Source organism: Myotis nattereri (assembly GCF_964212035.1).
Source record: "Myotis nattereri genome assembly, chromosome: 17".
In the NCBI taxonomy this organism is placed as follows: domain Eukaryota; kingdom Metazoa; phylum Chordata; class Mammalia; order Chiroptera; family Vespertilionidae; genus Myotis; species Myotis nattereri.
In genome coordinates this window covers 18,458,189-18,475,685 of record NC_138092.1, presented here as the reverse complement: position 1 = coordinate 18,475,685, position 17,497 = coordinate 18,458,189, and the positions used below count along the sequence as shown (strand labels likewise).

Sequence of the window (17,497 nt, the reverse complement as noted above, 5' to 3'; positions counted from 1 at the left end):
AAAATTCTTTTGAATTGTCTACAGAGGCTCAGAATATTCACTGTCACAACACTTCGTAGTTTCATTCCTAACTAAAAATATTCTCTTTTTTATTCAAAAATTGAGTGTCTATCTGAGCCAGGCATTATTCTAGGAGCGCTCAAAAGTCCCTGCCTTATTTAAGTTTACATTGTAGATTGAGGAGACAGAGAATAATTAATAGAAATAATAAAAAGCAAAGTATCAAACAGGTTAGAAAGTGATAAGTGCTATGTAGATCAGAGTGTAAGTAACGGGTAGAGCCTAGAGGAAGGGTAATCAGGGTAGGCTTATGGAGCGAATGGGAGTTGAGGAGATGGGGGAGTTAGCCACCTGGGGTAGAATGTTGGAGGCAGACTTAACATCTGAACACAGGCCCTGGTGGTAGCATGTCTGGTGTGTTGAGGACAGCAAGGAAGCCCAGTGTGGCTGGAGGAGTAAAATAAGAAGGGGAGGAGCTAAGGGGGAGATTCTCATACGGTTTTGTAAGCCCCTGTGAGGACTCTGACTCTTGGGCAAAGACCAATAGGGAAATTATTGTAGGGTTTGGGGCAGAGGAATGATCTAACTGGCTTACATTTTGAGAGTCCCTCGTGGTTACTGAGGTGAGAATAGACAGAAGAGGGGCAAAGATAGAGCAGGAGGAGGAGTTGGGAGGCAATCGCCTTCATCCAAGGAAGAGATAATGTGGGCTCAAATTGGATGGTAGCAGTGGAGATGGTGAGAAGTGCTCAGATTCTAGAGATTAGGGAGAGGAGACAACTGGTTTTGCAGATGAACTGGATGAGGAATGTGAGAGAAAGAGAAGAATCAAGAATAGATTCCAGGTTTTATCTTGAGCAACCAAAAAACTGTGATTGCTGTCACCTGAGAAGGGGTGGGTGTCTCCTTTCATTACTCCTCTCTCTGCTTCATCTCATCAGTATCCTTTCTTCACATTCCTAATACTCTTAGAGGTTCACGTCTCATACTCTTAGAAAAAAATCTAAATTATGAGACTACTGCTTAACCTCAAACTCTTTCCCACTGACATAGTATATATAAGTTTAATCACCTCAGCTGAATTGTTTATAGGAAAGATCTGACATTAATGATGACATTTTAGATAATGTGCTTTGATCCTAAAGTCCAAAGGTTTATTTTTGACACATATAAATAATAACAGCATGGAAGAATAAATATGTAATTCCAGTGACCATTTTGGATGTGCACTATTTTTTATGTAAAAATTCAGGTTTCCTTCCTAATCACACAAATCATAGGCCCCAGTGTCATGCCTCATATATGAATCAAGTGCATGTGGGGGCAAGGTGTTTGGTATTCTTATGTGCTCTCAGGCTGATGAAACTATCTGGGCTAACAGTATTCTTGGTCGTACCCTGATGATCCTTGAAAAGAAGCTATGGCTGACGATGTTCCAGAGAACAGGGGAGGAGAAAAAGTCCTTAGCAGATAGAAATATAAGCAAGTAATTAACACCAATAACTCTTAAGCAATTATTTCCATCTTGCCTTACCTTGTCGTGCTTCACGTTAAGCAACATCAGTCGAAGATTCTGAGGACTAGTGCCAGTGAAGTAAACTTCATAAGATTTGTTCAGAGCCACAATGCTGTGAAACAGGGACAGTCTTCTCTGGCAGGAGTATCCGGCACACCAACCATGATCCTGTGGGCCTAAATCCACAGAAAGTGAAATTCATGTTTCCTATGATGAATGTCATTAGTGCAACGTGTGACAAGTAATTGCACTAAAAATAAATGGCAGTGATGAAGTTCAACTTTTACATTTTTTATCCTTCTACCCTTCTATCCAGAGATCTAAGCTATTTTTCACTCCTTGGCTTAAATAGGAAGGCAGGGAAGCAACTCCTCTCACTTACCATAATCTTACACTGCCCAAGTTAAGACGGGCAAACTAATGTATTGAGGATTTGTACTAGAAAGTCAATGAAGAAATACTAGATTTGCATGGTTCTCTACTTTAATAATCATATTTAAGCTCAGGCCACATGGTAAGGAAGAAAATGCTTCATCCTTTCTCCTACCTATCAAATGTGAGTTTGGGTGGGGAACCAACTTTCTCAGACTCTGCTGAGAAATATGCTGTAACAGAGTTAAGTTGTTAAAAATGTGCTGTACCTAGAAACAGATATACTTCTATGTCTGAACCATTGATTCATTAACTCTTTCTTATACTCATTTGTTCATCAGTTAATTTGTAAATTCAACAAACTCTTAAGTATGTTTTTTATTGTCTTTGTCCTCCACAGTTATTTTAATATATTTTTGTTAAAGAGTGTGATTATAGGTAGTATTGGAAGATCAACATCATTAATGAACTGAAGCAATCTGAGAAATGACACTCTAAGAAACTCTCTAGAAAGCCAAAAGACAGTGGATGCTTCTCTACCTGAATCTAGACCTTTCTAGAACAGGTATACCATGACTTTTGTAGCCAACTTCTCTATTTCACTTCAGTTTTACAGTGGCTGGGATAAACATTGAGTGAAGTATGGAATGATGAATTTTCTTCATGTATTTATTCATTAGCATTACTCAATTTCCTGGCTTACTTGAACTTATCATAAATATTTATATAACTGACTTCAATCAGATTTTAAATCAATATAAACGTCTGCAACTCAAGCAGAACATAAACTTTCCCTTAGCACCCAAAATATAAATCCTACCTTTAAATAAATCTTCTTTGTGGGGTTTTAAACAAACAGAAAGAAATTTCTACATATAAAATGAAAAATTTAGAGTGACAAAAGCCACCTAGTCCAGTGTATCTCAAATTTCATTTCAGTAATGAAAACAAAACACATCATTTCAAGATTAAGTCTTCTAAGGATTCATGAAAATAAAAAATGAGTAGGCTGAGGATATTTGTTCTCAAGTATTCCAAATAATATATTATTGTTAGGGGCAGAAATAGAATAGTGGGGACTAGCTATAGTTGTAAGAAATATTAGTCATGCTCTGTTAACTAGGATTGTTCTGTTCTGATTAGAGAAAGCACATTCTAACCTGGCTGAGAGTTGTACACCCTGGGACATGGGAGTTAACCTTAGAATGTAGTCCATTCTCCTTTTCTAAGAACTGCCTGTCATCATGGAAAGATTAACGACCTTGCTGTTGAAACAATCTAGTCCCAGAGGCTCCTGCCCTTTGCAACCCTCACCCAGCCTGCAATGCCTGTAACCTGTAACCTTGCCCACTTTCCCAGACCTGTAATTCCTACTTCCCCGTGTAATCTTTGTCCTACCCAATATAAGCAGCTGGCTTATGGGGAGGGGTAGAGCAGATTTTCATGGATGACCTGCTGCTCTCCCATACTGCTGGCAGTATTAGAATAAACACTCATATATAATTCAACCTTGTCTCTGCTTAATTGGCTCAAGTAGTGACAGGCAGCCCGGACCCATTGGTTGTTCAGTTTCATTATCATTTTTTTAATTTATGAGAGGCAAATTGTCATTTTGGAGACACTCAGGCCAACTTTTTCTTAAAAATATTTATGAAGTTATAAGTATGAAGATCACTCAACAAATAACTTTCCTCTCTTTCTTCTTCTAGTGCTCAATTTTGAATCACTGCTCTGGCTTTCTAATACGGGAAACTGCTGAAGAGTCAAGTATCTCTCTTATACACAGATCTTTCTTACAAATGGGAGGCACAGATGTTTGCTAGTTTTATGTGATAATAATTTATGAGATGTCTCTATGCATGCACTAAATAGTGAATGCTTTGTGTAATCCTATTTTGTTGACATTGAACACCTACCATTAATGAGATCTACATAACCACTGCTCACTATAGCCACAGGTGAGAGTCTCCGAGTTTCTGTGTCAGAATCCAGGCTTTCAATGACCATCATTGCATATTCCATCCCAAAGCACCGATAGCTCTGCCATTCTGGAATGTACCTACAGGTTGAATCTCTAATAATTCCTAGAAACATAGGTATATACGTTTTAGCAATGAAAAGAAATCTCTTTGCAAAAGCATCCACATACTATCTTTTTCTTGTTATGTAACATTACTAAGTAGAAAATACATTATTGGTTGAGTACATCAGCCATTAAAAAGAAAAGATAATATCTTGTTTCACAAGTCTGAGAACTAACAGAATATATATCCAACAAACCTTTATAAGGTGCTTTCTCAGTGACAGGAATTCTACTTCCATTTGGGAATGTGAGCATAACCTTTGGAATTCTGTAGTCTCCAATTCCAAATTGGCTATTTCCATTCCATTCATATTCTGATTGAGGTATCACTGAACCAGAATTCCCCAGAAAGGAGCCATCCAAATCTCGGAGAAAAGATTTTCTTTTGGCATCACAAACCATGTCTACACAATCAGACGGATTCACCTTCCTGTGGAGAAAAGGTCAAATGTATGAATACTCAGTGTTCCTCCCTATTTTTAGGGAGCATTTGAGTAGACTTGAGTGTTTGATAAGAGAGTATCCAAAAAAATTTGATTGATTGAATCTTATCTTTTCAGACAGGATTTAAAGTAGGACCCAGTAGCATATGTAATGTGCATTGTAGTGATATCTGTTTTCCATTGTGTTGAGTTGGTCTATTATGAATTCATTAACATTTCAAAAGGACAAGTTATACCTGTGGGATATAACATTAGAATTCCATTTTGTTGTTTCATATTTTCTTGAATAATAAATTTCATATTTGTGAATAGCTCATGATATACTAACATTACTCTACTGTTCAGGACATAAAAAAATCCTGTGTTGGCAGGAAAGTATTATTTTTTCCTTTCCTTCTCTTTTTTTTTAATGGGTCTTTAAATATTATAAAAGTATTATATGCTTACTATGAAATCATCTAGGTACTTGGTAAAAATTCAGTCCCCTTCACCTTCTTATCTTAAGCTCTTAGAATCATCACAAACTGCAGATTTAGTATTTATTCTCATAGACTTTTGCCTATGAAAATGCAAACAGATGTACTTGAATTATGGTTTTTATGCTGCGCATTTTAGCTGTACACACCCAAACTGTAAGAGATGAAATACTAACAACTCACAATGCAGTTCAACCACGGATGGTATTCTGCTTTCGTCTTGGGCCACCTGGAGTATGGATTGTTAATTGGTTATAATAAAAAAAGCTGCTCCATTTGCAATGTACTATACGTTGTTTGGTACACAAGTCCGTGGGTAGCTGCCTAGTGGCACTAATACTACAGCTTGGGGCTCTGTCTGATTTCAGCTTCCAAAGGAACAGGCTGAGATGGGGACTTTTGTTCAAGTTAGTTATTGAGGGAATCCTCTCACAGGGAAGGAGAGCAGCCATAGAGAAAAGCTGCGGGGCTACCATCAAAACAAATCAGATGAAGTCAAACTATTTATGAAACATTGCATTTCTCTGAAGAGATGTCTGACAGCATTTTTCCTTGTCTTTTCCTTATGCTGAAAATGGACAAAGATCTCTAATAGAAAATGTCTTACCTCCACTGCTGCCTTACACCTAAATTCCTAGTTAGTCTGCACCTCTTATGAACAGTAGCAGTTATTGACTATATTCTTTTAAGACTTAGAATGGAGGTGGCTCAGCTTCTACAAATATTCTGATACCACCTGACCTTTGCGACTGAAAAATCACTGTTCTAAGTTCCCACATACTCTCAGCCACAGTGATGATAAGGACAGACATTTAATTTCCAACAAAATGTTCGAGTGCATCAGATAAGACACTTGGAGAGCAACGGGAAACAAAAAAGTTAATGAAAATTAAAAGAAATGTTAGAAATGTCTCTCACTCCAAATGGAGAGATACTTATGTATAGCACACTTCTAACCGCATTTCTGCCTCTTATGTTTAATGATAGTGTTATATTCACAATGCCTGGAGCCCTGGCCGGGTAGGTCAGTTGGTTAGAGCATCATCCCAATACACCAAGGTTGTGGGTTTAATCTCTGATTAGGGCACATACAAGAAGCAACCAATGAATGCATAAAATAAGTGGAACAACAAATTGATGTTCTCTCTCTCTCCCCGTTTTCCCTCTCTCTAAAAAATCAATGAAATAAATATAATGCATGGAAAAAACAGTATAAGAGAATATACATATATTCAACTTAACTGAAAACACAGATGCATTAGTCTTAATTTTCATAATGCTGATAAAAAAAAAAACCACACCAGTTATTTTAACATAGCAACTTTCCCAGCTCTATGGCAGGGGAAAAGGCAATGGAGAACTATGAAGAGAGGAAGAAAACTGGGTTTTCATATATTTTACCTTATATCAGGCCTATGTATAAATATTTTTGCTTTTTCAATAGTGTCAACCAGCTGTATGTTCTTCACATGGATTGGATGCTGTAAATCCTCATTTAAAGGGTTAGTAATGAATATCACATTAGTTTCACCTGAACAAACATTCTTGAATCCAACAAATGTTGAACCTGAGATGTAAATAATAGAAAAATAATTACTTTCTATAGAGGAAGTGGTACAGTTGCATTTCATATACATTCCAGCAGACACATAATTTAATTCTACCTTGAACATGAAGGTCTTACCTTATGTGGAAGATTAATCCACCACCATATGTGGTAGATGGTTGTCTCCCTGTATCAAACCACTGAGTAGTCATTTCCATATTTCTCGCTCTTGGCCATGTAACTTGTTTTGGCCAATGGGGCAAGGACAATTATGGTACTAGCAGATCTGAAAAGTGCTTGCATGTTAGGGCTCACCTTGTGAGTTTTAGCATGTTAATAAGCCTAGCTCAATCAGCCCCATTACTCCATTCTTGAAATGGACTCTGATTTACTTTCTTGTCATATTGAGCAGATTCATATACACATTCATTTAAATCATTTTTTTTTACTAACAATGAAACATTATTAGTTATACTCTATGTACTCTTTATAGCACTTAACTGAGATGTGTCAAGCACTATACTTGCCTGAAACTTCCAAAAGGCCCCTGATGGCGTTGTAACTCATGATCCCCGCGTGAGGCTTCCGAGGTGCCATGTTATGTGCTGAAGCAAAGGTGGGCCAGCAAATCCCGCTCCTCCCTCCTTTCATAAAAAGAAGGCAGTTGATGAAATTTGAAAGTGCACTCATATGAACACCAAAATTAAAATTCCTAATTTTCTACCTGATGGAGGTCTAGAACTCCGATGGGCAGCAGAAAGGTCAATATTGGGATCATCATTTGTTAGGTGATCAGAGCAATTGAATTCAGGGCTACTTCCAACAATTAATGAGCTCTGTGAAAAAAATCAAACAATACAGCTTTAATAATAGCTACTGCTAAGAGAAAACACAATAATTGGTAATACTGAATTGCACTGTTGCAAAATACAATTTATACATTTCAGAAACGGATCATTAAACCCAGATGAAAAAGGTGTGATTTCCTCCCAGAGTGGAATGACTCAAAGCGGCAAAGGGAAGATGGATATGTAGACAATTATATATAATGACATGTTCTGTTTCTAGATATACATTATGTCCAGGACACAATAGGAACAAGAAGAGGAGGGAGTGACTTAAGCTACCTAAGCTGCTTCAGGAAAAAATTCATAGAAGGAATGAAAATGTAACTAAATGGGGCAAAGTTAGCAGGTGATAATCAAGAAGAGGTGAGGGGCCCTGGCCGGTTTGGCTCAGTGAATAGAGCGTGGGCCTGTGGACTGAAGGGTCTCAGGTTCAATTCCAGTCAAGGGACCATACCTCAGTTGCAGGCTCCTCCCCCCACCAACTGCAGGAGGCAACCAATCAATGTGTTTCTCTTACATTGATATTTCTGTCTTTCCTTCTCTCTAAAAAACCAATGGAAAAATATCCTCAGGTGAGGATAAAAAAAAAAGAAGAAGAGGTGAAGGAACTGGGGAGCAAAGGGAAGTATACAAAGCTTCCTAGGAAAAGTTAATGAGAGCAAAGGTGGGAGGTTTGGGCTAGCTGGGGTAGAAGTCAAGGAGGTTATTTATATTAATCCTCCAATAAGTTGACTCTTCTCATGTGGCTGTATTCATGTCTTACCTTAATTTGCACTGTTTTATTGGAAATTTGGTGAGATATGGCAGCTGGCATATAAATCATTGAAGAAATGGCCATTCCATTGTCAACCAGGGTCACATTATGTATATACACGCTCTCTGTGGTCTGTAATACAATTTATAGTTTACATAGTACAAAACACAATCATAAAAGAAAACAAACAGTCATGATCTTCTATCAACTTACCTGAAAATAAATTCCATAATCCCAGCACATCCAAATGGTAAATCCCTGTATGAGAGAACACCCAGGAAGACCGTCCTGATTCATATAGATGCCATATAAACCCCCATGGGCCTCATTGTCAGACCACTTGTCCAGGGGGTTAGACAGACCTTGGATGGAAACACAAAATGAGATAATTAAGATTATAAATCATGTCATATAGTTTTGTAAGCAGTGTCAAAGTTCAAATTCTTTTAAAAATTCAATATATAATTTTGACGTAAATTTTAACAAGATGAACAAATATTTTCATGGTTCAGTCATTTATGATTTACTCTATTTGGTGTTTATTCTCATCTAAATTGTCCCTTTACTGTTATTTAGAATAATTGTATGCTCATTTGCAAAAGTTTGGTTTAGCGTTAGCACCCTTAACTTATTGTATCTGATAAAACTGAACACGAATTTCATTAGAAAGAGCATGCAGTTGGGTTGAAAAAGGCTGAACTTGAAACAATGGCACCACTGGCTGTCTGTAAAACGCTTCCCCTGCCGACCTTTGTATTGGTCATCCCATTTTCAAGTTACATATTACTTCTTTAGAAGACTTTCTCTGACCACCTGATCCAAAGTAGCACCTCAGTCACTTTGCATAGCAATTAGAACTTTCTTCACTTGATATTATGACTTATTTGACTTTATTATGACATCCATCTTCTCTCTTTCTATAATATAAGCTTCATGACAGAAGCTCACTGACCGCCATATTCCTGGAGCTTAGAAGGTAATGCAGAGGTAGCTATTCATTAAATATTTGTTGAATTAATCCAATCATGATGTTTGCAAAGTTATTCAACCTCGTTGGACTTTAGTTTCTATATATATAATCAAGTCTCTGTCAGGGTTGTTTCAAAATGAAATGAAATAGCCTCAATAAATGGAAACTATATTCATAATTAATATACAGAATAATTGATGTAGATTTTAATGAAAATTTTATGTACCTCCAAATCAGATCAGTAACCTTAATAACCCCTTCCTCACCATGCATAAATTTGAAGATTTCCTATAAAGAGCAGGGCCACCCCTAAATTATACTTAGTCCCCAAGGATCTGACTTCATCTTATCTTCTATTGCTTTTCCATTTTTCCTAGTCCTTTGAGATGGACATTTTGATGATGGTTTCCCAGGGTTCTATTTTTTTTCTTCAATAAGAAGCTGTTTGCATGTCTCTTTGTTGTTTCCACACAAGGTAACTCGTGGGCAAACATGGCTCCTTCCTTCCCAGCATCCTAGCTGCTCATTGTCTGGGAGATGAATTTGATAGGTGGATGTCCCATTCCAGGAACTTAAACTCTGAATTCCTCTGTGATGTTTCATGTTTCAATGCTTGAAATCTAAAAACGCCTATAGACACTCTCAATTATTTAGGAATATCAATATAGTCAGTAAAAAATTCATGACATGATATCACATATTAGTACATATTCATATTCACAGGTCATGTTTTGATTTTCAAGAAACCACACAACACTTCAAAGAAGTTATAGAGAAATTGCATATATTTACATTTTAAGTCAAAGAAAAGCTACTTAAAGCTATTGGGAACTAAAATATTTAATAAGAGCATATATCAAAAATAAGTAGGTTTATCCCTTCAAAATGTATCTTGCACAAGAATAAAATTAGCATAAGCCCAATAAGTTTTGAATTTATACAAAAAATGCTGATTTAAAGAATCTTGAAAATAACTATGCTGAGAAAAAAACTGTAGAAGGAATATAAATTTTTCAGTGGAAAAATCCCATTACCTTTAACTAAGTAAGTTTCTTAGGAGACAAAGCCTTAAGTTCTATTATTTCTTTCACTTTTTGGATCTGATGATTCTTTTACTTAGTTGAAAAATCAAGAGGTTATAAATAGTTAGACAATAATAAGTCACCAGTGATCCTGTTCCCACTCAATTTCTATGTCTCTGTTTTCACACTTTGTGTTTCTTTATGGAAACACACATAACACATATGTTCTTATTTTCTTCCCTTTCCCCCACAAAACATATACACAAACAGTATCATGTATACTGTTCTGAAATTTTATTTTTATCACTTTAGCATCCCCATATCAATACGTGGTATGTATCTTTTTTATTCTTTGAGAGGGGCCTGGTGTTCAATGTTGGGCTTTGTTTAAGAGCCCACAGTTATTGGACACAGGTAGCTTTCAGGTTTCTGCTAGTACACAAAACACTGTGATGAATAGCCTTGTTTACAAATGTTTTTTCTTACAGAGGCAACTGTTAGTTATATTACCAGAGTAGAAACACTGACCAAAGGTAAATGCCTTTATCACTGTGGTAGCTATTGCCAGATTCCCTCTGTGGGTTACATAGTTTTGTCCTTCAAGCAGCAACGTGTAAATGTTCCAGTTTCCCTACAGCCTCTTCTAGAGAGCAGTTGTTCAGTTAGTTCTTGACTTTTGCTCATCTGATGGGAATATATCTGAGAACTGTGTGTTCATGTCCTTTGCCTTTCATGCTTGCAAGTTTTAACACAGAAACAGTGAGCATTTATTCCTTTATAAAGCAGAAGCATGAAATAGTGGCACACCCCTATAGCATCTATCTCTACATTTCGTTTTATGAAAGTGGGATGAGGTACTCATTGTTCCAATACCAGCCAAATCAGGAACTGAAATTGCTGTTAGAGGTTTGGGATCATAAACATGGAAAATAGTTGTCTTTAAAAGCCTATCCATTTTTTCTTTAGACCCAAGGGTATCTTGAAATATTTTGTCTTGTTGAGTCCTTTTAGTGCCCAGGGAGAGGATATATCACATATTGAACTGACAAAATTGTTTCTTTTTAATGAATTGGGACAAGTTATTTCCTAGTTTTAGTGACACTCGGTCAAAAGACTTACTTGAGCAAGGTTCCCCGTCAATGCGGTATCCCGCCCTTCCAAATCCAGCCACGACATTATTCTGTAAGACTGTATTGGTCCCTCTATTTATCTAGTATAATGACAAAGAAAATGCTTTGGGTCAGGCTCTTCCACAATTAGGCAACGAGAGCCAGTAGGCAACACACAGGATATCTAATTATGACTACATTTTCAGGGGGAAAATTTAATTCAGTATTCACTCCATTGAAACTTACATCACAAATGAAGTATTGATATTACCCTGGGTTCTTGGTATAAAACCATCACTAGACTTCTCAGAAAAGTACATTGAAGAGATTATTTATTATTTTTTATACCTTAGACTTCTTAGGAAAATGTATTAAAGGGATTATTTTTCATTTCAGTAACAAAATCCACTGGATGTGGTTCAATATTTATAAGCTATAGGCTAAATTCCAGTATTATAGCAAGGTTACAAATACTTTGTCATTCTTTTTGGTTATATTCTGTTACCACTTTGACTTATTTAAAACAAGACAACCAAGGCAATTACAATGGACTATAAGATTCAATAGGGGCATTCAATACTTTAAATAAAATCTGCTATACTAAAAAACTGGGTAGCACGAGTATTAAGTAATGACTAAGCAATTTTATGAGCCAAGTCAAAGTGGTAGAAAATGAAAAGTATAAAGTACAGAAGGTCTAGTTCTTGTCTATAGTGTCAGCAAAACATTTAAAACCTCGATTATTTAAAGCACAATAAACACCCTATTTTTAAAGATTATGATAAAATAGTCAAATGGTATTCATAAAAGTAAGTACCTTTTATTTAAAAAGATACAGATAACTTTAAAGAATAGGAATTAACATTTTATTACATTCAAAAATTTATAAATAGATGAAAGAGAACATTATTACCTCATAAATATATGCTAAGTTCCAGATTTCACATTTTACTGTAAGATGATATTAACAGTTACACAAAATCAAAGCCCAATCCTCATCCCATCTTTCAAAGAGAGCTTTTTATAATTTTTTTTTGTTCCTATGGCTTAGGTGACTAAAATAAAAACAAGAGGAAGCCATATTTCCTCTAGATCCTTTCTCTGTACTATTTTCATTTGTAATATCATTCTGCATCTAAATAAAGCCTGATAGTAATGGAAGAAATTTCATGGGAATCAAGAAGGTTCCAATAGTAATGTTAGATTAGAGTAAATAACCTTGCATATAGAATAAAAAAACCATAGATGAGAAAAGGGTTGCAGAGATTCTTAGGCTGTTATTATAATTTTCCATTTGGAAGGAAACTAAATCCAGAGTCAAGTAGAGATCTGTGCAAGGCACTCAGTCAGTTAGCAGCACAGAGACCCTGTACTATAACCTGAGAGCAATAATTAATGTTAGAGAAGCAATAAATAAGAGAACTATTTAAACCAGTGAGCATCAACATAAAGAAAAATCCAATGGCTGTTGGAGCTCACATTATCTTTTAAGAAAGTTCATTCAGTCCTTTAATTAGTTCATTTTACTAATTCACCAATCTTTAAGGAAGAAAGAGTTTTCGATAATATCTTGAGATTTATAATTTCTACAGAAATTATAATCCTCAATAAGGAAGTTGTAATTGTGTATAATTATAAGTTTGTTGGCATTACCTCAATTGCTGCATGCCAGAGAGTTGAACTGAAATCTTTTCTGTTCTGATAGGTTCCCGGCCAAACCGAAAGTGCAACCAAGTTTCCTCGGACTCTGTTGGCATCCCCCCATATTCTTATGCCTGGAAAAAAATAAATCCCCCCAATACATGTAAATTTGTAATAAGTATTATGGGGGGTGTCAATGGGGAAAATTAGTTTTCTAGTTTAAGCCTGATAATTGAATCCCTTAGATTTTAAATTGAGCCCTCTGAACTCTGACAGTGAAACTCTACCTCTTTAATAGACTACCTGAATTAGGATCTTCTGGGTGCTTGTTAAATATGTGGGTTCACAGGCTCCACCTCAGGATTTAACAAACACATAAATAATTATGTACATTTTTAAAAAGTTTGCATTATATTCTTTAATGACATTCAAGAAAGAATAACCCCCTAAAATCAAATATAATTTTTATTAAATAACCCTTACTAGTGAATAAGCTTTTTGATGGACATCTGAGGAGTATTTTAAAAGTCATAGTAATTTAAACTATTGGTATTAGATAACTCTCATAAGATTGGGGCTTGGTAAATAATTCTTCTTGAGCTCTACTATCCACCATGGTATCCATAGCCACATGTGACTACTTACATGTAAAGTAAGTATGGTTAAATTAAGTACAATTAAAATTAAAAATCCAGTTCCTTAGTCACACTAGTCACATTTCAAGTGCTCAATGGCCACATGTGCTCTAGAAATTACCATAATAGCCCAGCTATCAACCATTTCCATTCTCGAAGAAAGATCAGCTGGACAGCATGGCCCTAGAGCTTACAGATAAGACTGTCTCAGAAAGATAAGTTATTTGGACCAAAATTTTATTCTCTTACCTTCCCCCACTGTAAAGTGAATGATGTTATCATCTATGTCCAATCCATCTGTCCCAAACACACCGATTGCTGGGGAAAAGCCATGGTGAAAAGCACAGCCTCGAATGTAAGATGAGCCCCGTTCTTGAATCTATAAAACATTAGGATTCAGTGAATATTTAAAAAATAAAATGAAAATATATTTAAAGGAAAAATTCGAAGTAGGTGATTTTCAGGAAACACACCTTGGTAAATAAAAATACTCAATTTATATTCCATAAAAAGAGATGATTTCCTAGCAGGTCTTTTAATCCTGGGAAATGTCCACATATATTATGATTAAATAAAGCAAAAAATAAAGTATGCTTACTTTAAATGCAGGTAAAAAATTCTCACTTTGCTATGCATTTATATTTCTATCATTACCTATAAAATGCTAAGGTACTAAAATTTATTTTTTCAAAATAGTTTACTATATGATTAACATGGATTTTCTTTTTCTTCAAAATTTGACATTCTAGGCCAGGGGTTATGACTCAACTGTCTATTGGAACCAGTCAATGAGTAGATTAGGGGTTTCAATTTCAAACCTACAAGATTACTTTTTATTTCCATAAGAAATAAGCTCTCATTTTCCTTAAATCACCAGCCCTCATAGAATATTTATTTTCCCACTTTGACAGAGACATGGATATACAGACATAGGTATTTTTCATTTGAAAAATTTAAGCAATACTCACTTTGTTTAATAGAAACTGGAAATATGTTTGGCTATTTCAAAATAAAGTGAAGGTGTTAGGTACCATTATAGATGGTCAATCCTTTCACCTTCTCTGCTCCTTTTTCTATTTTTATTTATCTTACCCTAAATAAATGCATGAAATGGGTGGAATGAAATGCTACCATGAGTCTAAAACAGTTAATGGGGAATACATCTAAGAAAGTTGTATTATATTATATCATAGTCTTAGTAATCATAAGCTATGGCTATTTAGTAAAGATAAATGAAAATCAAATCAAAATCAAAATGTTTTACTTTGGATATATGCAAAAATTCAACATAAAGTACAAACCTGTCCTAGGTTAAGAAACGTGACAGCATACCGTGGGTCCGTGCTGTCCCTGAAGCCTTCCTGGCCACTGTGATAAAATTCCACATCACTTATCCTTGCATTTCCTGTGGGAAGGGAGCAGTTAAATTCATTTTTTCTTGAAAAAAATATAAAACATTTTTTAAAATCTACAAAAGCTGTAATTTTCCCCATTACAAACTTGTTTTCAACTCTTTCATGGAAATCTCATTAGTTTTTCATTGCTCCTTTGATCTAAATGAGGCAGTATTTCTGAACTTTTTTTTTTCACTATCTCCGCCCTCCCCCCCCCCCCCCCCCCCCCCGCGAGCCTTCTTAGGCATTTTTTCCTAATAGCTTCCCCTCCCCATGAAGTTTTAATAACACAGATATACTATGTATCTGTTAATGTATGGTGGCCCGTTGGGGGACTACAAACCATTGTGATAACTAAGGGTATTTTTATCCCTCAAGGACCAACTTCACCCCTTGGTGGTGATATTGTCTCTGTTGAGAATACATGACATAAGGCATGATATATAATTCACGTGACATTTCCATTTTGATGTTCTAAAGAGCCTTTACAGGCATTATCTTTACATAACCTCTCTAGAATATGCACTGCCAACTATCTGCTCATCAGTTTTGTAAGTACCACTGAGCTGACAAAAGCCAATTTCATAGATTAGTAATAACAGCAAAAACAGTCCATGAGGGATTGCCCTGTGCCAAAGCTGTCCTAACGGCTGGCAGTGGGTGGTTTCATTCTCATACAACATCCTATGAGTTAGGAACTTTTATTACTCCTATCTTTTATGGAAAAAATCTGAGGCACAGAGATCCATGGCTGGTAAGAAACCGGTAAAATATAGTCCTTGCTTCAAAACTGGTATTTAATAAAATGCATTAGAGAGGAGTTATTTTGCACTAGAAGGAAAAAAACTGGTATAGTGGGGAACATAAGATTAATATAATAAAGACAGAGAAGAAATGGTTATCACAGACCCTGTGGGCCTACAAAGCCATTGCTGTGTTTTCTTTATTTACATCACAAAACAATAGCAGCAAGGAAAGGTTGTCATGGGAATAGGGCCCATCTTGGGACTTTCAGTGAGACAGACATAGAATACTGCAACAATTTACCCCTCCAATCATCTATTTCTTTATCTTTATCTTTAAAAGAAGGACAACATTGTAATAACTATGTACGATGTCAGGTGAGTACTAGACTTCTTAGGTGAATCACTTAGTAAGTTATATAAATGCCTGTACTGTGCTGTATACCTGTAACTGCAAAATAAAAAAATTAAAAGGGGGGTCAATATTTATGCCATAGTATGATGGGTATTAAATCAGGTAATATGTGCAAATGCTTAGCCCAATGCCTGAAATCTTGTATCATGCCACTAATAAAAAACAAAACAGCAAAATAAGCCAGTCAGAGAAAGATAAATATCACATGATCTCACTCATTTGTGGAATATAATGAACAACATAAACTGATGAACAAAAACAGATCCAGAGACAGAGAAACATTGATCAGACCATCAAACCTCAGAGGGAAGGTAGGGGAGAGTAGGGGTAAGGGGGAGAGATCAACCAAAGGACTGGTATGCATGCATGTAAGCCTAACCAATGGACACAGACACCAGGGGGGTGAGGGCATGAGTCGGGGGGTCAGGAGGGAGGGGAGATAAGGACACATATGTAATACCTTAATTAATAAAGAAAAAAATTCATATTGAAAACAAACAAACAAACAAAACAAATAAAAACTCCTTGTCACCTTTGGAATTAACAAGGGGAAAGAATCAAGCATTTTTCTTATATTTCCTTTATAAACTGTCCCTCAAGGTAGTCAAATAATTGTTTGGAGGAGCTTCTCTTTATAGAGGTATTCTAGATTATAAATGAGGAGGGAACAGTATAATTAAAATATCACCATTTTAAACCTCAGTGGTTTAATCCAGGCAATGATCATGAATGGCTGCTAATATCTCAAAAGGAGAAACAGTTATACATTATGTGCCTACAAATGAAAAATTATACCATCAACTATGAAGAGTTCTTGCATAAAAACTGAATCTGTATCTGATCAGTTTTCTAGTTCTAACCTACACATGCATAGAAAATATAAGTGAGACAGAAACAACTAAAATTCTAGGAATGCAATCCCTAAATCCCAGAATGTTGGAAACACTGTAGGACAAGTGACCCATTTCCTTTTATCAATAAAATGCAAGGAAAAAAGAAATGAATCAGAGACATTTAAGATTCATAACCAATTGCAACATGGATCTTATTTAGGATCCTGATTTGAATAAAGGGAGCACAAAGGAAGGAGGAAAGGGAAGAAAAGGAAGGGATGGGAAAGATAGGAAAGAGAAGGGAAAAAGGAAGGAAGGAAGGAAGGAAAATGATGAATAAACTGGAAGAATTTGAACGATCACTTGATGATAAGGAACTATTATCATTTTTAAGTCTGATACCTACAGATATTTTTTAAAAAGTCGTAGAGTTATATTCTGAAATGTTTGTAGATTAAATAATATGTGGCTGCTTCATTCACAATAGTGAAAATAAGAAAACAACCTGAGTGTCCATCAACAGATAAATAGGGCAAGGAAGATGAGCTATATGTAAACAACAGAATATTATTCAGCTACGAAAAAGCGGGAACTCTCCAATTGCAACAATGTGGATGTATCTTGAAGGCATTACAGTGAAATAAGTCAGACAGAGAAATACAAATACTATATAGTATCACTTACATGTGGAATCTAA

At 35.7% G+C, this 17,497-nt stretch overlaps 1 protein-coding gene across 1 annotated transcript in view; it reads right to left on the bottom strand.

Annotated features, from left to right (window-relative positions):
- Nucleotides 1–17,497, bottom strand: part of PKHD1L1 (PKHD1 like 1) — a 126,087-nt gene that overhangs the window by 14,021 nt on the left and 94,569 nt on the right. Inside the window, exons 60-71 of the mRNA XM_081111550.1 lie at nucleotides 14,717–14,820; nucleotides 13,665–13,794; nucleotides 12,793–12,914; nucleotides 11,150–11,240; nucleotides 8,252–8,400; nucleotides 8,048–8,170; nucleotides 7,161–7,272; nucleotides 6,955–7,080; nucleotides 6,292–6,457; nucleotides 4,169–4,401; nucleotides 3,805–3,972; nucleotides 1,535–1,692 (exon numbers count right to left, since the gene is read on the bottom strand). Of these exons, the coding sequence (XP_080967676.1) occupies nucleotides 1,535–1,692; nucleotides 3,805–3,972; nucleotides 4,169–4,401; nucleotides 6,292–6,457; nucleotides 6,955–7,080; nucleotides 7,161–7,272; nucleotides 8,048–8,170; nucleotides 8,252–8,400; nucleotides 11,150–11,240; nucleotides 12,793–12,914; nucleotides 13,665–13,794; nucleotides 14,717–14,820 (1,682 nt within the window). The remainder of the gene's footprint in view (nucleotides 1–1,534; nucleotides 1,693–3,804; nucleotides 3,973–4,168; nucleotides 4,402–6,291; nucleotides 6,458–6,954; nucleotides 7,081–7,160; nucleotides 7,273–8,047; nucleotides 8,171–8,251; nucleotides 8,401–11,149; nucleotides 11,241–12,792; nucleotides 12,915–13,664; nucleotides 13,795–14,716; nucleotides 14,821–17,497) is intronic.